This window comes from Leopardus geoffroyi, chromosome B4, assembly GCF_018350155.1.
Source record: "Leopardus geoffroyi isolate Oge1 chromosome B4, O.geoffroyi_Oge1_pat1.0, whole genome shotgun sequence".
Classification (NCBI taxonomy): Eukaryota; Metazoa; Chordata; class Mammalia; order Carnivora; family Felidae; genus Leopardus; species Leopardus geoffroyi.
In genome coordinates, this window is record NC_059341.1 from 46,250,084 (window position 1) to 46,277,245 (window position 27,162).

The window sequence follows — 27,162 nt, forward strand, 5'->3', positions numbered from 1 at the left end:
GTCGGTTAAGCGTCCGACTTCAGCCATGTCACGATCTTGCGGTCTGTGAGTTCAAGCCCCGCGTCAGGCTCTGGGCTGATGGCTCAGAGCCTGGAGCCTGTTTCCGATTCTGTGTCTCCCTCTCTCTCTGCCCCTCCCCCGTTCATGCTCTGTCTCTCTCTGTCCCCCCCAAAAAATAAATAAACGTTGAAAAAAAAAATTAAAAAAAAAAAAAAAAAAAGACTCTCCTTTCCCCTATTCAGTGGTCTTGGCACCTTTGTACAAAATCGCTTGACCATGTAGGTGAGGGTTTATTTCTGGGCTTTCTATTCTATTCTATTGATCTCTACATCTGTCTTTATGCCAGTACCATACTGTTTTGGTTAATATAGCTTTGTGGTAAGTTTGAAATGAGGAAAGCGTGAGTCCTTCAGCTTTGTTTTTCTTTTTCAGGATTGTTTTGGCTATTGGAAGTCCTTTGAAATACCATATGAATTTTAGGATGGGTTTTCTATCTCTGCAAAAAAACATTGGAATTTTTATAGAGGATGCAGTAAATCTGTAGATTACTTTGGGTGGTATTGTGAACTCAATACCAACAAAACCCACAAATAATCCAATTAAAAATGGGCAGAGGACCTAAATAGACATTTTTGCAATGAAGACAGATGGCCAACAAGCATATGAAAAGATGCTCGACAGCACTAATCATCAGGGAAATGCAAATTAAAAATACAATGAGATATTTTTATACCTGTCAGAATGGCTAAAATAAAATACATAAGACATAACAGGTGTTTGCAAGGCTGTGGAGAAAAGGGAACTCTTGTGCACTGTGGTGGGAATACAAATTTGTACAGCCATTGTGGAAAACACTATGGAATTTCCTCAAAAAACTAAGAATAGAGTTACCATATAATCCAGTAATTCTACCACTGGGTATTTATCCAAAGAAAACAAAAGCACTAATGTGAAAAGATATATGCACCCTTATGTTTATTGCAACATTATTTACAGTAGCCGAGATATGGAGGTAATCCAAGCGTCCATTCCTAGATGAATACACACACACACACACACACACACACACACACACACACACACACACGAATATTAGTTATAAAAAAGAATGAAATATTGCCATTTGCAACAGCATGGATGGACCTTAGAGGGTTTAATGCTAAGAGAAACAAGTCAGTTAAAGAAAGACACATAGTATATGATATCTCACATATGTGGAATTTAAGAAACAAACACATAAATAAAACAGACAAAAAACAGATCCTTAAATACAGAGAACAAACTGGTAGCTGCCAGAGGGTGTGTGTGTGGGGGGGAGGGGCGATGGATGAAATAAAGAGGATTAAAAGAACACTTAGCTTTTCTTTTTCCTAATAACTTAATGTCACGTCAGCTAACATACAGCATATACAGTATGGTCTTGGCTTCGGGAGTAGATTCCCGATTCATCACTTACATACAACACCCAGTGCTCATCCCAATAAGTGCCCTCCTCAGTGCCCATCTCCCATTTTCCCAGCCCCATCAACCCTCAGTTTGTTCTCTGTATTTAAGAGTCTCTTATGGTTTGCCTCCTTCTCTGTTAGTAACTTATTTTTCTTTCCCTTCCCCTATGGTCTTCTGTTAAGTTTCTCAAATTCCACATATTAGTGAAAATATGTATCTTTCTTTGACTTATTTCACTTAGCATAATACCCTCCAGTTCCATCAATGTTGCTGCAAGTGGCAAGAAGATTTCATTCTTTTTAATTGCCAAATAGTATTCCATTGTATATGTATGCCACATCTTCTTTATCCATTCATCAGCTGATGGACATTTGGGCGCTTTCTGTTATTTAGCTATTGTTGATAGTGCTGTTATAAACATTAAGGTACATGTGCCCCTCTGATACTCCGGTATCCTTTGGATAAATTCCTAGGAGTGCTATTGCTGGGTTGTAGGGTAATTCTATTTTTAATTTTTTGAGGAACCTCCACGCAGTTTTCCAGAGTGGCTGCACCAGTTTGCATTCCCACCAACAGTGCAAGGGGGTTCCTCTTTCTCCACATCCTCGTGCACATCTATTGTTGCCTGAGTTGTTAATTTTAGCCACTCTGACCAGTGTGAGGTGGTATCTCAATGTGGGTTTGATTTGTATTTCCCTGATGATGAGCAGTGTTGAGCATCTTTTCATGTGTCTGTTGGCCATCTGGATGTCTTCTTTGGAAAAGTGTCTATTCATGTCTTCTGCCCATTTCTTCACTGGATTATTTGTTTTTTCGGTGTTGAGATTGATAAGTTCTTTATATATTTTAAATACAAACCCTTTACCCAGTATGTCATTTGCAAATATCTTCTCCCATTCTGTTTGTTGCCTTTTGGTTTTGCTGATTATTTCTTTTGTTGTGCAGAAGCTTTTTATCATGAGGTCCCAATAGTTCATTTTTGCTTTTATTTCCCTTGCTTTCGGAGATATGTCAAGTAAGAAGTTGCTGCGGCTAAGGTCAGAGAGGTTGTTGCCTGTTTTCGCCTCTAGGATTTTGATGGTTTCCTGTCTCACACTTAGTTCTTTCATCCATTTTGAATTATTTTTGTGTATGGTATAAGAAAGTGGTCCAGTTTCATTCTTCTGCATAGCTGTCCAGTTCTCCCAGCACCATTTGCTAATGGCTAAAGAGACTGTCTTTTTTCTATTGGATACTCTTTCCTGCTTTGTTGAAGATTAGTTGGCCATACAGTTTGTGGGTCCAATTCTGGGTTCTCTGTTCTATTCCTATGGTCTATGTGTCTGTTTTTGTGCCAATACCATACTGTCTTGATGATTACAGCTTTGTAGTACAGGCTAAAGTCTGGAATTGTGATGCCTCCAGCTTTGGTTTTCTTTTTCAACATTACTTTGGCTATTTGGGGTCTTTTGTGGTTCCATACAAATTTTGGGATTGTTTGTTCTAGCTCTGAGAAGAATGCCGATGCAATTTTGATTGGAATTGCACTAAATGTGTAGATTGCTTTGGGTAGTATTGACATTTTAACAATATTTATTCTTCCAATCCATAAGCATGGAATGTTTTTCCATCTCTTTATGTCTTCTTCAATTTCTTTCATAAGCTTTCTATAGTTTTCAGTGTACAGATCTTATACCTCTTTGATTAGGTTTATTCCTAGGTATTTTATTGTTCTTGGTGCAATTGTAAATGGGATCAATTTCTTGATATCTCTTTCTTTAAAAATTTTTTTAATGTTTATTTTATTTTTTTTTATTTGAATAATTTAGGAACTTTTATTCTGATTTTGTTTATAATGTTTATTTTTTAAAGCGAGAGAGTGCAAGCAGGGGATGGCAGAGAGAGAAGGAGACAGAATCTGAAGCAGGCTCCAGGCTCTGAGCTGTTAGCGCAAAGCTTGACATGGGCCTCGAAAGCACGGACCGTGAGATCATGACCTGAGCTGAAGTCAGGCTCCTAACTAACTGAGCCACCTAGGGCCCCTGCTCGATATCTCTTTCTGTTGCTTCATTATTGGTGTATAGATATGCAACCAATTTCTGTACATTGATTTTCTATCCTGCAACTTTGCTGAATTCATGTATCAGTTCTAGGAGTTTTTTGGTGGAGTCTTTGGGTTTTCTGTGTAGAGTATCATGTCATCTGTGAAAAGTGAAACTCTGACTTCTTCTTTGTCAATTTGGATGCCTTTTATCTTATTTTGTTGTCTGATTGCTGAGGCTAGGACTTCTAACACTATGTTAAACAACAATGGTGAGAGTGGACATCCCTGTTGTGTTCCTGATCTCAGGGGGAAGCTCTCAGTTTTTCCCCAGTGAGGATGATATTATCTGTGGGCCTTTCATATATGGCTTTTATGATGTTAAGGTATGATCCCTCTATCCCGACGTTTTTGAGGGTTTTTATTAAGAAAGGATGAGGGCGCCTGGGTGGCTCAGTCGGTTAAGCGGCTGACTTCGGCTCAGGTCATGATCTCGCGGTCCATGAGTTCAAGCCCCGCGTCAGGCTCTGTGTGGACAGCTCAGAGCCTGGAGCCTGTTTCAGATTCTGTGTCTCCCTCTCTCTGACCCTCCCCTGTTCATGCTCTGTCTCTCTCCGTCTCAAAAATAAACGTTAAAAAAAAAAGAAAGGATGCTGTATTTTGTCATATGCTTTTTTTGTTAATTAAAAAAATTTTTTTTTACATTTATTTATTTTTGAGAGACAGTGTACTAGTCAGGGATGGATAGAGAGAGAGGGAGACACAGAATCTGAAGCAGGCTCCAGGCTTTGAGCTGTTAGTACAGAGCCTGACGTGGGGCTCGGACTCACGAACTGTGAGATCATGACCTGAAACGAAGTCAGATGCTTAACTGACTGAGCCACCCAGGCACCCCTGTCATATGCTTTTTCTGCATCTGTTGACAGGATCATATGTTTCTTATCCTTTCTTCTATAAATGTGATGTATCACATTGATTGATTTGCAAATATTGAACCAGCCCTGAAGCCCAGGAATGAATCTCACTTGATCATGGTGAATAATTCTTTTAATATACTGTTGAATTTGATTTGCTAGTATCTTGTTGAGAATTTTTGCATCCATGTTCATCAGGGATATTGGCCTGTAATTCTTCTTTTTAGTGGGGTCTTTGTCTGGTTTGGGAATCAAGGCAATACTGGCTTCATAGAATGAGTCTGGAAGCTTTCCTTCTGTTTCTACTTTTTGGAACAGCTTGAGAAGAATAGGTTCTAACTCTGTTTGAAATGTCTGGTAGAATTCTCCTGGGAAACCATCTGGCCAGGACTCTTATTTGTTGGGAGATTTTTTTTTTTTTTTTTTTAATTTTGAAAGAGAGTGAGTGGGGGAGGGGCGGAGAGAGAAGGAGAGAGAGAATCCCAAGCAGGCTCCACACTGTCCCCACGGAGCCCAACGTGGGGCTTGAATTCATGAACTGCAAGATCATAATCTGAGCCAAAATCAAGAGTTGGATGCTTAACTGGCTGAGCCACCCAGGCACCCCTGTTGGGAGATTTTTGATAACCGATTCAATTTCTTCACTGTTTATGGGTCTACGAGGACACTTATCTTGATGAGCACTGAGAAATTTATGGAATTTTTAATCATTATATTGTATACCTGAAATTAATATAGTACCGTATGTTAATTATACTTGAATAAAAAAAATAAAAAATCCTAGTATTGAGTCTTCCAATTCATGAAACACGAGTTGTCTCTTTATTTATTTTTGTCGTCTTCAATTTATTTCAGCAGTGTTTCAGAACTCTCATTGTAACTGATTTTTGTGTGTGAACTGTATCCTGCTACTTTGCTGAATTCATTTAATAGTTCTAAAAATTTTTTGTGTGGAATCTTTAGGGTTTCCCCCATATAAAACCATGTCATCTGCAAACAGTGATAATTTTATCTTCCTTTCCAAGTTGTATTTCATTCATTACTTTATTCTTGCCTAATTGCTTTGGCTAGAACTTCCAGTACTATGTTGACTAGAATGGTAAAAGTGGGGATCCTTGCCTTTTTCCTGATCTTAAAGGAAAAGCTTTCAGTCTTTCACCATTGAGTATTGTTTGCTCTATATTTGCTCTTTTATTAATTTCCTTCTATCCTAGTTGTGTGTTTTTATCATGAAAGCATGTTGAATTTTGTCAAGTGCTTTTTCTCTATTAGTTAAGATTATCATGTAGTTTTTATCCTTTATTCTGTTAATGTTGTGTATTACACTGATCAATTTTCCTATGTTGTACCATCATTTCATTCTAGGAATAAATCCCAGTTGGTCATGGTATGTAATCCTTTTCATATGCTGTTGAATTCTCTTTGCTAGCATTTTCTGAAGGCTTTTTGCACCACTGTTCGTAAGTGGTAATGGTCAGAAATTTTCTTTTCTTGTAGTGTGTTTGGCTTCACTATTAGGTTAATAATGGCCATACAGAATGAGTTAGAGTGTCCTTTCTTCCTCAATTTTTGGAAAATTTTGAGAATTGGTGTTAGTTGTTTATATATTTGATAAAGTTCGCCAATGAAGCCATCAAGTTCAAGACTTTTTTTGTTGTTACTGGGAGATTTTTTTTAAAGTTTGTTTGTTTGTTTGTTTGTTTGTTTGTTTGTTTAGAGAGCATGAGCAGGGGAGGGGCAGAGAGAGAGGAAGAAGAGAGAGAATCCCAGGCAGGCTCTGCACCATCAGCACAGTGACTGATGAGGGACTCGAACTCACGAAACCTGAGATCATGATCTGAGCCAAAACCAAGGGTCAGAGGCTTAACTGACTGAGCCACCCAGACACCCCCTGGGAGAGTTTTGTTTTTTAATTACTGATTCAATTTCCTTACTAATTAGAGGTCTATTCAAATTTTCTGTTTCTTTCTTTATGCTAGTCTTGGCAGCTTTGTATTTCTAGGAATTAGTCATTTCATCTAGGCCATCCAATTTGTTGATATGCAGTTGCTCATACTACTCATTTATAATCTCTATTTCTGTAGATTCAGTAGTAATGTCCCCACTTTTGTTTCTGATTTCAAGAATTTGAGTTTTCTCTCATTTTTTCTTAGTTCTTCTAGCTAAAGCTTTGTCAATTTGTTCTATTTAAAGAATTAACTTTTGTTTATTTTCTCTATTTTTCTGTTCTTTATTTCGTTTATCTTTGTTATAACCATTACTATTTCCTTCTGCTAGCTTTAGGTATGGTTTATTCTTCTTTTTCTAGTTCCTTAAGTTGTAATCTTAGCTTGTTGATTTGACTGCTTTTTTCTTTTTAATTATAAGTGTTCAGAGTTATAAATTTCCCTTTTAGCACTGCTTTGCTGCATCCTTTAAGTTTTGGTAGATTGTATTTTAGGTTTTATTCATCTCTAAGTATTTTTAAATCTCCCCGTGATTTTTTTTCTTTGATCCATCGGTTGCTTCTGAGTGTGTTGGTTTAATTTCCACAAGCTTGTGAATTTTTCAGTTTTCCTTCTTGTATTGATTTCTAACTTAATTCTTTTGTGGTTAGATATTTTGTATGATATTTATCTTTTAAGTTTTATTGAGATTTAATTTGTGGCCTAACATAATGGTCTGGGAAGTGTACTGAGAAATGTCCCATGTGCACTTGCAAAGAGTCTGTATGTATTCTCTTGTTGTTGGATAGCACATTCTGTATATGTCTGTGAGATCTAATTGGTTTACTGTGTTGAGTCCTCTATTTCTTATCTGTTGTCTGGTTGTTCTGTATTGAGAATGGCGTGTTGAAGTCTCCAGCTATTATTGTAGAACTGTCTCTTTCTCCATTCAGTTCTGTCCATTATTGCTTGATATATTTTGATGGTCTGTGATAAGGTGTGTAAGTGTTTTACGGTTGTTATGACTTCTTGCTATATCGAACTTTTTATTAATTTATAAATAATGTCTTTCTTTGTCTCTTGTAACCCTTTTTGATTTAAAGTCTATTTTTTCTGAATTAGCGTAACAAATCCTTCTCTCTTGGTTACTATATGCATGGACTATCTTTTACCATCTGTTCGCTTTCAACCTACTTGTGCCTTTGGATGTAAAGTGAGTGCTTTGTAGATATCCTATAGTTATATCATCCTTTTTACAAATTCATTGTGCCAATCTCTGTCTCTTGATAAAATAGTTTATTCCATTGACATTTAAAAAAGTAAATACTAAGGAAGAAGGACTTCTGTGATTCTGCTCTTGTTTCCTTTATGGTTTATAGCCTTTTTGTCCTTCATTTCCTGCATTACTATCTTCTTTTGTGTTGAATAATTTTTTTGTAGTGAAATGTTTAAATTCCTTTCTCATTTTCTTCACAAGGGTCTTGCCTTGTTAATGGCTGCTGACCAATCAGGGTAGTGGTTGCTAATGATTGGGGTGGCTGTGGCCATTTCTTAAAATAAGAAAACGATGTAGTTTGCTTCATTGGACCTACTCTTTCTTTCACAATTTCTCTTTGGCATGCAAGGTTGTTTGATGGCATTTTACCCACAGTAGAACTTCTTTCAAAATTAAAGCCAGTCCTCACAAACCCTGCCACTGCTTTATCAACTAAGCTGATGTAACATTCTAAATCCTTTGTTGTCATTTCAAAACTGTTGTACATTTTCACCACCAGTGCACAAGGGTTCCAATTTCTTCACATCTTCACCAACCATGGGAATTATACTTAACACACTAAAGTTGTAACACTCTAACTTGAATTGATGTCAAATTAACTTCAATAGCATAAAAACTCTGCTCCTTTACTGTTGCACATTCAGTCCTTTCAGATGATGATATCACAAAGTTACATCTGTATACATTGTCCAAAAACATAAACTAATAAGTTTTAAAAATGTATTAATCTCTTGAATCATGTAGGAAACAAAAAATGGAGTTACGGACTGTTGTTATAATACTAGTTTTTATAATTGCCTGCGTGTTTACCTTTACTGAGATCTTTATTTATTCATACAGCTCAGAGTTCCTGTCCATTGCCCTTTCATTTCAACCTGCGGGGCTTTCTTTAGCATTTCCTGAGGGACAGGTCTAGAGGTAATGAACTCCCTCAGCTTTTGTTTCTCTGGGAATGTCTTAATGTCTTCCACACTTTTGAAGGACAGTGTTGCCACATACAGGCATACCTCAGAGATAGTGTGGGTTCAGTTCCAGATCACCACAGTGCAAACTGTATATTGCAATAAAGTGAGTCAAGTGAAACTGTAGGTTTCTGAGTGCTTATAAAAGTTACGTTTAGGCTGTACTATGTATAGTTTATTAAGTGTCCATTGGCATTAAATCTAAAAAAACAATGTGCATCCCTTCATTAAAAAATACTTTTTTTTGCAAAGAAATGGTACTATCTGAACTTTCAGCGAGTCAGAATCTTTTTGCTGATGGTAGTGGTTACTGACGATTGGGGTGGCTCTGCCGTCTCTTAAAATAAGAAAACAATGTAGTTTGCCTCATCGGCTTGCTCTTCCTTTCACAAACAATTTCTCTTTGACATGGGAGGCTGTTTGATGGCATTTTACCTACAATAGAACTTCTTTCAAAATTGAAGCCAGTCCTCACAAACCCTGCCACTGCTTTATCAACTAAGCGGATGTAACATTCTATATCCTTTGTTGTCATTTCAAAACTGTTGTACATTTTCACTACCACTGCACAAGGGTCCCAATTTCTCCACATCTTCACCAATACTTGTTATTTTCTGTTGTTTGGATAACAGCCATCCTAATGGTTAAGCGGCATCCCATTGTGGTTCTGTTTTGCATTTCCTAAATGATTAGTGATGTTGAGCATCTTTAATGTGCTAAGTGACATTTGTAGATCTTCTCTGAAGAAACGTCTACTAAGTCCTCTGCCCATTTTTGAATTGTGTTCTGGGACTTTTTTGTTGTTCCTACTTTTTAATTTTAGCTTTTATCTGGCACTGCATTGTATTTAACTCCGTCTGCTTCTGGTGATCTGCTTGAAGTGTCAGATGACTTCTTTATTATTTCCTACAGTGCTGGGAGATAGTAGGAGGGGCTAGCAAATACTCCTAGTATAGTAGGGTTGGCCATTCCTTCAGCCAGATTTTGAAACCTGCTTATTTGACTGTGGCAACAGTTGGTGGTTGGAGACCTGGGGACAGTGAAATGAGTTCCTGTTCTGTGCCAAATACTATGTCAAGCGTAACTTCACATAATTCTCACAGTACTCCTTTAACCTAGATAGTATTAAAATTGTAGATAAACTGAGTTCAAGGAAATTAAATCCTACTCTTACATAACATAGGTAGTAAATGGCAATCTCAGGATTCAAATGCCCAGGTCTACCTGACTCCAAAGCTTCTATCTTTCATTATATAATGCTGCCCCCCTTCCATGGCCTGTAAATTTAACCAGAGAGCAAGCATTTGAACCAGAAATTGTTGAAGGAGGAAGATGAGTTGAACATTTCACTTCATTCTTTGGGAGGAAAAAGTGGAGAAGATTGTGAAAAGCTAAGGTAAGTTCATAACAGTGGACAGGATTTCTTGAAGACACCGAGGTGTCTCATCTGTAGAAACTGATCACCTTTGGAAAAATTGTATCTACCTTTGGTCGTAACGTTCTCTGCTTTTTTTTCTTTGGTAACATAAACCAAGGTCATTGGCCCATAGATAAATGAATGCCTGGACCTAGATGGATGAACTGCTTTCTATAACTTACCATAAAGTCCCTTGAAGCCTGAGTGCCCCTCTACCTCTCCGAGTCTTAAGAAAGGCAACAATAAAGGGAACAGATATTTGTCAAGATCCTACTGTGTGCTGGGAAAACTGTAAAGGGGAGTGGTTATTATCCCAGTTTTACACATGAGAACACTGAGACCCGGAGATATAAAGTAAACTGCCCAAATCACACAACCAGTAATAATAGGGCTGAATTCAGCTTTTTCCAGGGACTAATAAGCTCCCTGTCTTAGAATTTAATTCTCACAGTTCTGGAGGCTGGGAAGTCCAAGATCAAGATGCTGGTAGATTCAGTGTCTGGTGAGGGCCTACTTCCTCATTCATATAGTCATCTTTTTGTTTTGCCCTCACATGGTAGAAAGGGCAAGTGGGCCCTCTGGGGTCTCTTATAAGGGCAGTAATCCCATTCATGGGGGATCCATCCTCTAATTACCTAATCACCTCCCAAAGGCCCTTCCTCCTCATACTATCACATTAGTGATTAGGTTTCAACATATGAATTTGGGGGGATATGACATTCAGTCTATAGCACCACCTTAATGAGAGAGCTCTTTATCGGCCCTCTGGTAGTTATGGGTAACTGTTAGGAGATTATTTCTATTCACACAGAACTCTTTCTCCTCAGCTCACTCTTTGCTTATGGTGGGTTGGCATATTATATCCAGCTTGCCTGCACTTGGGGTCTCTTCCATCACATGGTTTAATCAAAACCATGATGATAGCCTGTCTGGCTGGTTTCTTCTCCTGGGTGAGATGGTGCTGCTCTGAGATGACTGAATGGAGGTAAAAGTTCCAAAGGGAGCCGGTTATGGAGTGCACTCTTTTTCTAAATACCCCAAAAGAATTGGTCACCAGTATACATCATAGGATCCTGTCCAAGTTGGGTTGGTATTTTTAGACCCCTTTCCTTTTTTTAAAAAAGAGAACTTTTGAGAACTAAAGTTTATATTGAGTAAAGAACACACATGGCTAATGTGCTTCTGTCTTTCAAATATACAATGACCAATACAGTAAAAAATCTCTTAATAGTTTGGGGGGGAATTTCTTTTTTCATAATCTGTTGCCTTGTTATACCTTCACAGTCAAACTTCCAGAGATTCTGCTCTCAGGATTCTGCAGCAGGAAACCAGCTTCTTATACTGTTTCTAAAATATAGGCCTCACTACTCATAAGACTCATTTTAGTCCTGGAAGTGGCTAAGCCCTTAAAAGTTAAGGAATTCAGTTTGGTAATAGCCTAGGTTAATACCCATATGGTTCTGCACTATACTTTAAAAAAACGTTTTTTTTTTTTCCTACCTGACATTTCAGAAAGAAAAAGATGGCTCAGCAAAATATTTCCCAAATGTTTAACCCTGATGATTTTTCCACTCAGCACTTTACACAAAGAGGTGGGTACAGATGGCAGTTTGCTGGATCTGGGTAATAATCAGTCTTGGTCCTCACCCATTCCCTGGAGCCCACTCTCCATTTCTGTATAAACAAAGTCGTTTCAACAGAGTCTAACAGGGTCTTAAGAAATGTCTCCAGTATTTACCACTTGCAAATATGGAATCTATTAGATCAGGTTTTTAACTCGGTAAATATCTACTTTGAGTGCACCACTGTTTTAAAGCTCAAGAAGAATTAGAAAGCTAAGGGTAATGGTCCTGTTCTCTTGCACAGTAAGGAAGACATAATTTAGAAATTTTAACGTGAAAAGCTAATCATAAACATGTGGAAGAATAGAGTATTAGGAGTGAAGTGTCATGAGGGCTTTAATTTTTTTTAATGGCACAGGAAACCAAAGAAGTAGAGAAGGATGAAGTGATAGAATAAAATGTTAGTTGTTGAATCTAGAGGGTGAACATTTGGGTATATTTTTTCCTACTTTTCTATGTGTTTGAAGATTTATATAAGAAAAACTAAAACGAAAAAGTCTTAACCATGAAGAACATTTATGAAACTATACAAAAAATAACTTCAAGATGATATATGGTTCACTCTCTGTTACTAAGGGTTTAGGTTATTATTAGAGTTGGTAAGAATTAAAACACAGGTGTAACTGTAGAGGCCCTCAGAGGCCAGGCAATGCGAATGAAGGAAGTTGGCTGGTCAGATAGCAGTAGGAAGTGGTGGGATTGAGAGAGTAGGAGAGTATGCACCTCACTGAAAGCATCTGCACTTAAAAAAAACCTGAAATTCAGAAACGTGAAATTTAAAAAAACATGCATTCAGAAGAAACACAGTCCAAAAGGCTGGCAGTTTGCGGTCTCCTACAAATGACAAAATTTACCATCTCTAAATTTACCCAGCTTTCTGTTCTCCCTCCTCTTTTGATCAGAAGATAATAGGGGTGGTTCAGTCATCAAAATGAGGGAAACAGGTTCCTGACACTTGAGAGTGATGGGAAATATTTGCTTACTGCCTCTAGAATTGGCCTATGTTGCCACAGCTTTGTAGCTTCAGGAGTAGAAAAAGTGGCCTGTCGTCGTCGTGGTCATCATCATCATCGTCGTCGTTGTCTCCTCCTCCTCTTCTCTTCTCTTCTCCTCCTCCTCCCCACCCCCCCCCCCCCCCCACCATGATCCTTCTTGCTCCTTCTATGATCTGGAGCAAGATTTGTGGTAGATTTTCAGAGATGGCTGTGAGTCAAAAAAAAAAAAAAAAGCACATTCTGATAATAGACCCATCTACCTGGGCTTGGCTTTTAGATGATTAGGGGGAGGGTACAATTGTAATTTATAAGGATGATTTAAAGTATAATTTCTTTGACTTTGAAGTTGGCTGCAACTTCAACAAGTCTAGTATGCCTTCTAGACTTGGCAGCCTTCTTAAAATTTCTTTTCTCATTTTTTTTTTTTAAAGAGAGAGTAAAGGTTTTGTTTTGTGAGCCAGAGTTGGGTTGTGGGTCCTCTGCTTCTGCCCTTCAGCCCTCTGGAAGCTTGGGCTGGCCCTGACATTCCCCAGTCTTTAATACAAGCTCCCAGTAGTCTCCTCAAGCACTGGAAATCTTCCTCATTCACTTTCAAAGAGCAGATTCAGACTGACCAGGCCTCACTCTTAAGTATATGTGGAGAACAGAGTAGGGACCCTGAAAAGGCTTTTTCTCCCTAAAGTCTTCTTCAGCTCACTCTTTGCTTGGAATTCCAGCGGTAGAATGTATCCTCCTAGCCTAATTTGAGAGCCTTTTATGTACTAGGTGCTGTATGGCAGACATAAGAGGTAAATAGGTAAGTAAAATATCTTCCCCCATCTCAAAGTTTGTTATGAGGCTTTTATTTTATTTTAAAAAAAATTTTTTTTAACGTTTATTTATTTTTGAGACAGAGAGAGACAGATCATGAATGGGGGAGGGTCAGAGAGAGAGGGAGACAGAGAATCTGAAACAGGCTCCAGGCTCTGAGCGGTCAGCACAGAGCCCGATGCGGAGCTTGAACTCACGGACCGTGAGATCATGACCTGAGCTGAAGTTGGACGCTTAACCGACTGAGCCACCCAGGCGCCCCTGTTATGAGGCTTTTAATTTAATTGCCGTGGAGAAGATTATGTTTTAAGGTATATTCAGCCATGTCAACCTTGGTGAGAATGGAAGATATGGAACTGGTTTGGGCTTATATAATTGGGGATACTTGGGGCAAGGGATGAGGGGAGGACTGCCCAAGGAGATATTACTTATAGATGAGAAAGACCTTGGCCACTTTTTGTTAAAATAAGTTGATTTACTTAAAAGTTTTTGGAACGAAATACATTCATCTGGTTTAAAAAAAAAAAAGTTAAAATATCCTGTGAAAGTCTTCCCTCCTACCCTTGCTCTCCATTTGTCTGACTCTTGTCATTCCAGAGTTTCTTTATGTAAAATATAAGCAATTATGAATATATATTTTTATTTACTTGCATACCACCCATTCCTTACACAACAGTGGCATAGTCTAAACACCATCCTATATACCTTTCTTTTATTAATATCTTTTTTTTTTTAAGCACTTGTTAAAAAAAAGCATTTAATGCACTTTCCTCCATGTAGCTTTGAGCTACCAGGACACTGCACCACCCTCCTCTAAATCTTCTCCTCTGTTCTTCTGCTGAAGAATTTGACCTTCACAATGACAGGCTGCTTTGAGAGCCTTCCCTTCCCCAGAACTCTGTAGTGGCCCGATCGCACCACCTCAGTGATAGGAGCGACTCCAGGCTTGGTTTTGGCAGCATTTAGCCATGTCTGCTCGCTGACCAAGGTCCACAGTTTATCAAGGTTGACAGTTGGGCAGAAGCTCTTGTTCCTAAGTCATAATACTTCATACTAATGTTCCCAGAGTAACCTGAGTGATCTTTGTTTATCCCAGCCTCCTGGGTGCTTCCCCTGCTTGTCTGCCCATGCAGCCGTGGCTGTGGCTCATATGGCCCGGAACTTTCCAGGTCTTCCTGTCTGCATACCATGTTGGCAGCCTAGGTGAAAGACTTATTACTTAATATCTTATAGAGATTTTTCTCTGTGAATACATATAGAGCTCCTTTATTGGTTCTCTGGTCATATAATATTTATGGATGTACCTTGGTTTAATTAACAAGTTCCCTGTTGATGGACATTGAGGTGTTTGCTCATCTTTTACTATGACAGTCACTGCTGCAACGAATAATCTTATATATTTATACCTTACACAACATTTAGCCTATGTGCTAATTTATGTGTAAATTCCTAGTAGTGAAATTGCCGCATCAAAGGCTCTATGGATTTGTGATTTTGATATCCATGCCAAATTGCCCTCTGTGGGGGTGTTAATGACTTATACACTAATCAGCAATGCCTATTTTCTTCATAGTTCCACCTACGGAGTTTTTATCATACGTTTGGATTTTTACCAATGTGATAGGTGAAAAACGGGCTTGCAGTGAAGTTTTAATTTTTTTTATGATAAGGGTGTACATCTTTTCTTGTAGCTGAGGCATTGAGGTTTCCTTTTCTGTGAACTGCCTATTCGTATCCTTTGTCCATCTTTCTTTTGCTGATTCCTTACTTGCCAATTTCTAGGAGCTCTTTACATAATAGGAAGTTTGCTTTTTCTGATATGAGTTGCAGATATTTTTCCCAGGGTTTTTTTTGTTTAACTTAGGGTGTTTTTTGTCCATGAGGAATCTTGATTTTTATATTGTTGAATTTATCAGTGTTTCCTTATGGCCTTTGCGTTATCCTGGCCCACTATTGAAAGCACAAAATCTTTCATTCCTCTTTCCATGGCACCTCCTGTTTCTAATTCTTGGATTGACAACAGAAAGCTTTCGGTAACCTTCTTCCTCAGGTCTGTTCCTGGGACTGTATCTTTGTCAGTTTTAGGGTAGTCCTTGATAATTTTGTGAGAAGATTTTAGTGGTCTGAAAAATCCCCATCTTATTAATTTCAGGCACTCTAGGAAACTGGCATTTTCTTATGAAACTAAACAAGTGATTGTCACATGGCCCAGCCATGGCAGTCAGTCTCAGGGCATTTATCCCAGAGAAATGAAAATTGGCTTATACACAAACCTGTGCACAACTGTTCATAGCAGCTCTGTTTAACCACCCCCAAACTGGAAACTACCCAAATGTCCTTCAATGGATGGAAGGTTGAACAAACTCTGGTACATACATACCATGGAATACTACCGAGAAATGAGAAGGAGCAAACTATTGATAGATTCAACAACGTAGATGATTCTCGAATGTATTATGTTGGGTGAAAAAAGCCAATCTCCAAAGGTTACATGTGTTGTATGATCCCATTTATAAAACATTGTTGAAATGACAAAATTAAAAAAATGGTGAACACGGGGTGCCTGGGTGGCTCTGTCTGTTAAGCCTCTGACTTTGGCTCAGATCACAATCTCATGGTTTGTGGGTTCGAGCCCTGTGTTGAACTCTGTACTGACACCTCAGAGCCTAGAGCCTGCTTTGGGTTCTGTGTCTCCCTCTCTCTCTGCCCCTCCCTCTCTCATGCTTTGTCTCTCAAAAATAAACAAACATTAAAAAAATTTATTTTTAATGGTGAACAGATGGGTGGTTGTCAAGGGTTAAGGATGGGGAGGGGAATGAGAGAGGTGGATGTGGTTATAAAAAGCAGCACAAGAAATCTTTGTGGTGATGGAACAGCTCAGGAGCTGACTGTGGTGGTAAATTCATGAATGTACACGTGTGAAAAAAATTGTATAGAGCTAAATATAGTAGACACCCTTATCCGTGGGGGGATATGTTCCATGACCCCCAGTGGATGCCTGAAACTGAGTGGTACTGAACCTTATATATATTAGGTTTTTTCTAAATGTACACACCTGTCGTAAAGCTTAATTTAGAAATTAGGCACAGCAAGACATTAATAATAACAACTGATAATAAAATAGAACAATTTTAACAATGAACTATAATAAAAGTTATGTGGATGTACGCTCTCTCTGGCTTAAAACACCTATTGTACTGTCCTCACCCTTCTTGTGATGACGTGAGATGATAAAATACCTGTGCAATGAGATGAAGTGAGGCAAATGATGTAGGCATTGTTATATCCTGTTAGGCTACCATTGACCTTTTGGCAATATGTCAGAAGGAGAATCATCGTGTGGTTCACCACTGCTGTACACAGACGTGCACGTCCATGAATGCTCACGCACACACACGCACACATACACACACACACACACTCTAGTGCAAGTAAAATGGGGACATCTGCATAAGATCACTGGATTGTATCACTGTCAGTCTCGCTTGTGATGTTGTATTATAGGTTTGCCAGATGTTACCTTTGGGGGAAGTTGAGTAAAGGGATACACGAGATCCTATACACAGGATCTCAATAAAACTTTCAATTAAAGAATAAATCCCTATTTTTGCAAATAGTGGCTTCATCAGAAGCTACCGTGTGGAGGCAGGTTTAGCTGGAGTAACTGGTGCTTTCCTCTGTTAGGATCCGCAGTGGAACTGCCGAGGGACCTAAGTGCTGGCAGTGGAATATGGGGGAACAGAGTGGTACTTCATGTTCAACCCTGCCCTTACCTTAGCTCTTTCAGGTGAGATGAAGATCTGAGAACACTGACTGGCATTTCTGAGGATTCTCTGTGATAGCCCAACTGGGTAGCCCATCATACAGCCTGCTGAGGTAGGGGAAGTGGGGGAGGAGAAGACTGGTTTAAGTTCTAGTACCGGAGAAGTCAGTGAAAGTTTGACGTTGGTGATTGGGGACAAGAGTGGGGAGGGGTTCCTAAGATGAGCTTTGGTGTGGGTAGGCTTAAACTGATTATGCTCAGCATATGCCCCATTGTCATATTGATTTTGGTGTACCTTATGCTATATCATTGGCTCTGATATGAGACAGTGTGGCCCTAGCTTAGTGGTTCTCAGAGTGTGGTAGGGCGATCCCTGGGATCCATGGGACCCTTCTAGGGATTCTCTGAGGTCAAAACTATTTTCACAATAATACTTAGGCGTTTGCAGGGCGCCTGGGTGGCTCAGTCAGTTGGGCTTCCGACTCTTGGTTTCGGCTCAGGTCATGATCTCATAGTTTGTGAGTTTGAGCTCCACGTCCAGCTCGGTGCTGCCAGCGCAGAGCTTGCTTGAGATTCTCTCTCCCTGCCCCTCCCCTGCTTATGCTCTCTCTCTCTCAAAATATGTAAATAAAAAAAAATACTTAGACACTTGCTAGCTACACTCATTCTCTTACAAATGTACAATGGAGTTTTTCAGAAGCTACATATTATAAAAGCAATGTATTAAATGCAGAAGCAGATATGAGAATCCATATGTTTTCTGTTAAGCCAGACATTGAAAAGACTTATACAATTTAAACCAGTGCCACTCTTCTCACTTTTTTGTTTTGGAAAATATCGTTACTTCTTTTAAAATATGTTGTTCATGTTAGCATGTAATGAATCTAATATTGTTGTTTTAAGATAATTTAATAAATATTTAAGAATTTTCTCAGTTTTAATTTTTAATAGGTGACTACTGGTATTAACTACAGAAACAAAGCTCTTTGGGGTCCTCAATAATTTTTGAAAGGGTAAAGGAATCCTAACACCGGGAAGTTTGTGAATTTTTGGCTTGGCAGAGTACTTGGCCAAAAGCTGGTATGTTTGAGTTCTAGTCAAAAGTTTGATGCGTGACTATGGACAACTCATTTAGCCTCTTTAATTGATTTTTTTTCTTACGTAAGTGTTAGTAATTATCTTCCTCTACATACTACGCCTTAAAGAAAAGTAAGTTAAGTTTATATGAAAGGCTTTGAAAATAAGCGTCCTATGCACATGTCAGGAATTTAATAGTTACACAACAAAACTGATGTTGGAAAAAAACATAACAAAAGTTTCTGGTGTGTTCACTGACATTCACTTTTTAAATTTCTTCATTTTTGCATCTCCTCCTGATGGGTTCCTTTACATATTATTTCTGTTTCTCAGTTTTTCAAACAGCCATTTAAAAATGTTATTATTAAAGTATACTTGGCATACAATGTTCTATTAGTTTCAAATATACAACAGAGTGATTCCATAACTCTGTACATTGCTCAAAGTTCACCACAAGAAGTGTAGTCACATCTGTCACCATACAACGTTATTACAGTATTATTGACTCTATTCCCTATGCTCTACTTTTGATCCCCATGACTTACTTATTTTATAACTGGAAATTTGTACCTCTTAATGCCCTTTACCTATTTCACCTCTTCCCCCGCTCACCTCCCCTTTGGCAACCACCGGTTTGTTCTCTGTACTTAAGAGTCTGTTTTGTTTTTTAGATTCCACATAAGTGAAATCATATGTTGTCTTTCTCTGTATGAATTATTTCACTTAGCATAATACCCTGTAGGTCCATCCATGTTGTCACGAATGGCAAGATTTCATTCTTTTTTTTTTATGACTGATACTCCTCTGTGTGTGTGTGTGTGTGTCTTCTGAATCTATACATCTTTATCCCTTCATCTATCGATGGACATTTGGATTGTTTCCATAATTTGGCTACTGTAAATGAGGCTGCAATAACCATAGGGGTACATATATCTTTTCAAATTAGTGTTTTCATTTTTTGAGGTAAATTTTCAGAAGCAAAATTCCTGGATAATACGGTACTTCTATTTTAAATTTTTTAAGGAACCTCCATTTTACACAGTTTATACAATGGTTGCACCTATTTACAGTCCCACCACTGTGCACTTGGGTTCCCTTTTCTCCAATCCTTGCCAACACTTGTTGTTTCTTGTCTTTTTAATGCTCGTCATTTTGATTGGTTTTTGATTTGCATTTCTCTGAGAGAGATTAGTGATGTTGAGCACCATTAGCCATCTGTGTGTGTGTCTTTGAAAAAATGTCTATTCAGGTCCTCTGCCCGTTTTTTAATCAGATTGATTGGATGTGTGTGTGTGTGTGTGTGTGTGTGTGTGTGTGTGTGTGTGTGTGTGTTAAATCATCTAAGTTCTTTTTTTTTTAATGTTTATTTTTGAGAGAGAGAGAGACAGACAGACAGACAGACGGAGTGTGAGTGGGGCAGGGGCAGAGAGAGAGAGGGAGACACAGAACCCAAAGCAGGCTCCAGGCTCTGAGCTATCAGCACAGAGCCCAATGTGGGGCTAGAACCCATGAACTGCGAGATCATGACCTGAGCTGAAGTTGGATGTTTAACCAACTGAGCCACCCAGGCACCCCAAAACATCTAAGTTCTTTATGTATCTTGTATATTAGCCCCTTGTCAGATACATCATTTGCAAATATCTTCTCACTAGGTTGCCTTTTTGTTTTGTTGATGGTTTTTGTTTTTTGCTGTGCAGAAGCTTTTTACTTTGGTGTAGTCTCAACAGTTTATTTTTGCTTTTGTTTCTCATATCTGGGGAGAGTTATCCATAAATATGTTGTAAGGCTGATGTCCAAGAGATAACAGTTTTTTCTTTTAGGAGTTTTATGGTTTCATGTTGCACATTTAGGTCTTTAATTCATTTTGAGTTTACTTTTGTGTATGGTGTTAAAACAGTGGTCTAGTTTCATCCTTTTGCGTGTAGCTGTACAGTTTTCCCAGCACCATTTCTTTTTTTTTTTTTTTTTTTTTTTTAATTTTTTTTTCAACGTTTATTTATTTTTGGGACAGAGAGAGACAGAGCATGAACGGGGGAGGGGCAGAGAGAGAGGGAGACACAGAATCGGAAACAGGCTCCAGGCTCTGAGCCATCAGCCCAGAGCCCGACGCAGGGCTCGAACTCACGGACCGCGAGATCGTGACCTGGCTGAAGTCGGACGCTTAACCGACTGCGCCACCCAGGCGCCCCAGCCCCAGCACCATTTCTTGAAAAGACTGTCTTTTCCCCATAGTGTATTCTTGGCTCCTTTGTTGTAGATTAATTGACCATATAAGTTTGGGTTTATTTCTGGGTTCTCTATCCTGTTCCATTTGTGCCAGTACCACACCATTTTGATTACTGTTGCTTTGTAGTATATCTTGAAATGTGGGCTTGTGATTTGTTCTTTCTCAAGATTGCTTTAGCTATTCCAGATCTTTTGTGGTTCCATACAGATTTTAGGATTATTTGTTCTAGTTTTATGAAAAATGCTATTGGTATTTTGATAGGGACTGCACCCAATCTGTGGATTGATTTGGAAAGTATGGACATTTTAACAATACTAATTTTTTTCCAATCCATGCACATGGTATGTCTTTTCATTTGTATCATCTTAGTTTATTTCAGCAATGTCTTATAGTTTTCAGAGTTTAGGTCTTTCACCTCCTTGGTTACATTTATTTCTAGGTATTTTATTCTTTTCATTCTTTTAAATGATATTTATTTATTTTTTTTTTTAGTTTTTTGGTTGAATGGGATTTTTTAAATTTCTCTTCCTGCTACTTCATTGTTAGTGTATAGAAGTGCAACAAAAATTTTTTTTTAAAGTTTATTTATTTATTTTGAGAGAGAGCATGAGCAGTGGAGGGACAGAAAGAGAGCGAGAGCGAGAGAGAGAATCGCAACCAGGCTTCCTACTGTCAGCACAGAGCCCAGTGTGGGGCCTCAAACCCATGAAACCATGAGATTATGACTGGAACCAAAACCAAGAGTCAGCTGCTCAATCTACTGAGCCACCCAGGCACCCCAAGAAGTACAACAGATTTCTGTATATTAACTTTATATCCTGCACCTTTAGGGTTTTCTATATGTAGCACCATGTCATCTGCAAATAATGATAGTTTTACTTCTTTCTTACCAATTTGGGTGCTTTTATTTCTTTTCCTTGTCTGATTGCTGAAGCTGGGACTTCTTGTACTATGTTGAATAAAAGTGGTGAGAGTAGGGGCGCCTGGGTGGCTCAGTCGGTTGAACGTCCGACTTCGGCTCAGGTCATGATCTCACGGTCCGTGAGTTCGAGCCCCGCATTGGGCTCTGTGCTGACAGCTCAGAGCCTGGAGCCCGTTTCAGATTCTGTGTCTCCCTCTCTCTGACCCTCCCCCGTTCATGCTCTGTCTCTCTCTGTCTCAAAAATAAATAAACGTTTAAAAAAAAAACTTTAAAAAAAAAAAGTGGTGAGAGTAGATATTCTTTTCTTGTTTCTGATCTTAGAGGAAAAGCTTTTAATTTTTCACCATTGAGTATGATGTGACTTGTGAGTGTTTCATACTTGACTATGTTGAGATATGTTCCCTGTAAACCACTTTGTTGAGAGTTTTTATCATGAACAGATGTTGTATTTTGCTGCTTTTTCTGCATCTATTGAGATGATCATATGGTATCTATCTTCCCTTTTGTTAATATGATGTACCACATTGGTTGATTTGTGAATACTGAACCACGCTTGCATCTGTGGAATAATTCCCACTTGATCGTGGTGAATGATCTTTAATGTATTGTTGAATTCAGTTTGGTAATATTTTGTTGAGGATTTTTGCATCTGTGTTCATCGGTAATATTGGCCTGTGGTTTTCTTTCTTCGTAGTGTCTCTGGTTTTAGTAATGGCAATGCTGGCCTCAAAGAATGAATTTGGAAGTTTTCCTTCCCCTTCTATTTTTTTGAAATAGTTTGAGAAGAATAGTAGGTATTAACTCTTTTTAAAATGTTTGGTGGAATTCACCTGTGAAGCCATCTGGCCTTCAACTTTTGTTTGAAAGGAGTTGTTGTTGTTGTTGTTGTTGTTGTTGTTGTTGTTGTTGTTTACCGACTCAATTGTATAACCAATAATTGGTTTCTTCAGATTTTCTATTCTTATTCAATATTGGAAGATTGTATGTTTCTAGGAATTTATCCACTTCTTCTAGGTTGTCCAATTTGTTGGCATGTTTTCATAGTAGTCTCTTATAATTCTTTATATTTCTGTGATGTCAGTTATTATTTTTCCTCCTTCATTTCTGATTTTATTTGAGTCTTCTTTCTTTTTTTTTCTTGATGAGTCTGGCCAAAGGTTTATCAATTTTGTTCGCCTTTTCAAAGAACCAGATCTTGGTTTTATTCATCTTTTCTCTTGTTTTTTTTTAGTCTCTATTTTATTTATTTCCATCTAATCTTTATTATTTGCTTCCTTTTTACTAACTTTGGGCTTTGTTCTTCTTTTTCTAGTTCCTTTAGGTGTAAGGTTAGATTGTTTATTTAGATTTTTCTTGTTTTTTGAAGAAGGTCTATATCACTATAAACTTCCCTGTTAGAACTACTGTTGCTGTGTCCCAAAGATTTTGGACCATTTCATTTTCATTTGTCTCCATGTATTTTTTTATTTCCTCTTTGATTTATTTATTGACTCATTGGTGGTTTAGTGGCATGTTGTTTAGCCTCCATGTGTTTGTGTTTCTTCCAGTTCTTTTCGTGTAATTGATTTCTAGTTTCATACCATTGTAATTAGAAGAGATACTTGATATGATTTCAGTCTTCTTAAATTTATTAAGATTTGTTTTGTGGCCTAACGTGTAATCTGTCCTGGAGAATGTTTCATATACACTTGAAAAGAATGTGTACCCTGCCATCTTTGGATAGAATGTTCTAAATGTATCAGTTAGGTCCATCTGATCTAATGTATCATTCACAGCCATTGTTTCCGTATTGATTTTCTGTCTGAATGATTTATCCATTGATGTAAGTGTGATGTTAAAGTCCGCTACTCTTCAGTTTCTTTCTTTATGCCTGTTAATATTTGTTTCATATATTTAGGTGCTCCTGTGTTGGATACATCAATATTTATAATTATTATATCCTCTTATTGGATTGATCCCTTTATCACCATGTAATGCCCTTCTCTGTCTCTTGCTGCAGTCTTTGTTTTGAAGTCAGACAGTCATTTTAATTATTAAAAGAAATTGAGTAAATACACTTTTCCAAGGTTTTCATTCAAGAAGGGATTTATATTCCTGATACCTTGAAATAGTGTCACAGGGTCAGGAACTGTATTCTGGAGAAACCACTTACTAGTCACTGTGTGACTTTAGGAAAGTTACTTCTCTGTGTCTCGAGCTTCTTATCTATGAAATAGGACTAATAATTCCTTACTTTCTAGGGCAATTATGGGTATGAAAAATGATGTATAGGAAGCACTTTGCCGAGTGATTGGTGTGTAACAGATGCTCCATAAATGACAGTTGCTATGTTTGTTTTTAGTATATAGGAAAAGATGTAAGATTAAATCTTAGTCTCCTATCCTGTCTTCAGTGAATTTATTGTTATTTATAAAGCAAATTTGTTGACAATAATTTCCATTTTATTTGACTTGAATTTTTTCTACTTTGAAGGACTATTGAGTGGCCAGACTTCCCCAACAAATACCAAACTGGAGAAATTGGATTCTCAGCAGGTGTTACAGCTCTGCCTTCGATATCAGGACCACCTTCATCAGTGTGCAGAGGCCGTTGCCTTTGATCAGAATGCTTTGGTTAAACGAATCAAAGAGGTAACGTACTGTGGGAAAATAACATCACCAGCTCACGATTCTCATTTCCTCTGACTACCAGGTCCTTTTCTACTGAGCAGTAGAGCCAATGATCCAAGCTTTATGGGAAGTAGCCATTTTCTTAGTCTTTTTTTTTTTTTTTTTTTTTTTTACATTTTATTTTATTTATTTATTTGTGAGAGAGAGAGAGAGGGGGGGTGAAAGTCAGCAAGGGGCAGAGAGAGAGAATCCCAGGAGAGGCAGAGGGAGAGAGAGAGAGAGGCGGGACTCACCTCAAGCAGGGCTCGTGTTCACCCAAAGCAGGGCTCAAGCTCACCCAAAGTGGGACTCGAACTCACAAACCATGAGATATGACCTGAGCCAAAGTCAGATGCTTAGCGACTGAACCCCTCAGGCACCCATCTTAGTCTTGACATTTGTCCTCTGTCTCTCCTAGCAGTAGAATGTGTTGGTGAAAAGGAGTAGTCTATGCAGCTGGACTAATCTGGAATTTGAATCCTGATTCACCACTTATTTGCTTGGATAAGTTACTTAACTCGTTCTGGTCTCAGTTTTCTCATCTGAAAAATGGGGTAATAGTAACAATGGGGGGACAGTAACACTGTCCCAAGTGTTGAGTGATGGTTAAATTGCTTAGTAAGTGTTAGCTATTGTTAGTGTGTGTAAAGTCCTGATATACTAATCTGCTGTAGCTAACATTATATCTTTGAATGGACTTTCGCTGTTTCCTGTATGTAATTTACATTTTGTTTTCCAACAGGGTATCAGTTGTTTGAGAGCAGGAGCCTTGATATCTCTTTCAATTATTTTTTCACTGTATTAGCATGTGAAAAGCTAGGTGATTTTTATTGGCTGAATGGAAACAATTATGCCTACTTAATGCACAAGGTTTTTGTGAGGGAAAGAGCAAGAGAACTCATGTGAAGGTACTTAGAAACCTAAAGTGCATGGTACAAATGTTTAGTAATTATTAATAATAGTAGGTACTTCTGTGAAGGACTTAAATATATCGTTGGCTGGGCTGCTGCATAGCACAGCTCTGTGAGCACTAAGGCATAGTACATACACTTTCCAAAGTTTTCAGTAAAGAAGGGATTGAGATTCCTAATACCACAAAGTAGTATCATATAAGGAAAAGGGCAGGAGCTCTGTCCTGGAGAAACCACTTATGTTAATGGCACCTCCTGGAGTTGTTTAAATAGTCCTGGTCAGTGGCTCAGGCATGAAAAGAAGATGGACATGAGGAAACACACAAGTAAAGGGTTGAGAATCGTTGCAAATTCATTAACAATTAGTAATAGATGTAGTACATCCTTGAGATTACACAGTAGTCACTAATTATATTGATAGGTTTAAATTTGCCAACGCCTCCAACGCTTTACTACTTACCTTTCATAAAAAGTATACATATATGCTTCTCTCGTGGATTAAGTACTTTCATTTGGAAGACAATTCCCAATTGTCATTTCATATTTGCATATTGGTTGGCATTGTTGTAGCTTTTCAAATATTATAAGCTTATTTTACTGTAGTATGATCTACAGAGATTTCAATCTCAAACATGATTATGTATTAGACTCTCTTGAGTTTTTTGTTTGTTTGTTTTAATACTGAGTTCTCTCCTGCCAGTAGGTCTAGGATGTGGTCTGTGAATCATTACTTTAATACACTTACCAAATGACACTGAATACATTCTCCATTATGTGAGATTTGGGAATCACTGGTCTCACGCATGATTTTCCAAAATAAATTCTACCAAACTAGTTCCATGTGAAGAAGGTCAACCTTCTTGCATATTCCATCACCACCCTTGGAAAGTCATGATGCATATGATTTTATTAAAAGCTCTTAGGAATTGGGGCACCTGGCTGGCTCAGTCGGAGGAGTGTGCGACTCTTGATCTTGGGGTTGTGAGTTTGAGCCCCACATTAGGTATAGAGAGAGATTACTTAAAAACAAAATCTTAAGGGGCACCTGAGTGGCTCAGTCAGTTAAGTGTCTGACTTCGTCTCAGGTCACGATCTCACGGTTCATGAGTCTGAGCCCCACATCGGGCTCTCTGCTGTCAGTACAGAGCCCACTTTGGATCTTCTGTTCCCCTCTCTCTCTGTCCCTCCCCAGCTTGCACTCTCTGTCTCTCTTAAAATAAATATATAAATATAAAAATTTTTAAATAAAATCTTGAGGGGCACCTGGGTGGCTTAGTCGGTTAAACGTCTGACTTTAGCTCATGTCATGATCTCAGGGCCGGTGAGTTTGGGCCCTGCATTGGGCTCTGTGCTGACAGCTTGAAGCCCAGAGCCTGCTTCAAATTCTGTGTCTCCCTCTCTCTCTCCCCCTTCTCCACTCATGCTATGTCTCTCTCTCTCTCTCAAAAATAAATCAACATTAAAAAAATAAAATCTTCTAAAAAATAAATTTCTTAGGAATCTTATAGTAAAGAAAGCCAGTGCTTTTCAAACTTACTTTTTTTTATGTTGATTTATTTTTGAGAGAGAAGGACACAGAGCACAAGCATAGGAGGGGCAGAGAGAGAAGACGACATGGAATCCAAAGCAGGCTCCAGGTTCTGAGCTGTCAGCACAGAGCCCAACGTGGGGCTCCAACTCACGAACCACAAGACCATGACCTGAGTCGATGTCAGTGCTTAACCAACTGAGCCATTCAGGTGCCCCTTTTCAAACTTATTTGACCTCAGAACCTTTATCTTAGGTAACATCATATAGAAGTAGTGTTTTTAGAACATTCTTTGGGAAATGCTTTTGCAGACACCTTACCATTTTTGACTTCTGTGCTAGAAATTAACCATGATGTTAACTCTTAGAAGATTTTAGAACCATTATTTTGTAATGCTTCTCATTTTCTTATTGGAAGGTGCTCTAATCCATTTCTGTTGTTTTATTTTATTTTTTAATTTTTTTTTAATGTTCATTTATTTTTGAGACAGAGAGAGACAGAGCATGAGAGGGTCAGAGAGAGGGAGACACAGAATCCGAAGCAGGCTCCAGGCTCTGAGCTGTCAGCACAGAGCCCGATGCTGAGCTCAAACTCAGGAACCATGAGAGATCATGACCTGAGCTGAAGTCAAACGCCCAACCGACTGAGCCACCCAGGCGCCCTCTACAGGCATCAATTTGTGAAAGCTCCTCGCTCCAT

At 38.4% G+C, this 27,162-nt stretch overlaps 1 protein-coding gene across 2 annotated transcripts in view; it reads left to right on the plus strand.

Annotated features, from left to right (window-relative positions):
- Positions 1-27,162, plus strand: part of BORCS5 (BLOC-1 related complex subunit 5) — a 99,260-nt gene that overhangs the window by 48,955 nt on the left and 23,143 nt on the right. For both annotated transcript variants that reach the window (XM_045465717.1, XM_045465716.1), the window contains exon 3: positions 23,849-24,006. In XM_045465717.1, the coding sequence (XP_045321673.1) occupies positions 23,849-24,006 (158 nt within the window). The remainder of the gene's footprint in view (positions 1-23,848; positions 24,007-27,162) is intronic.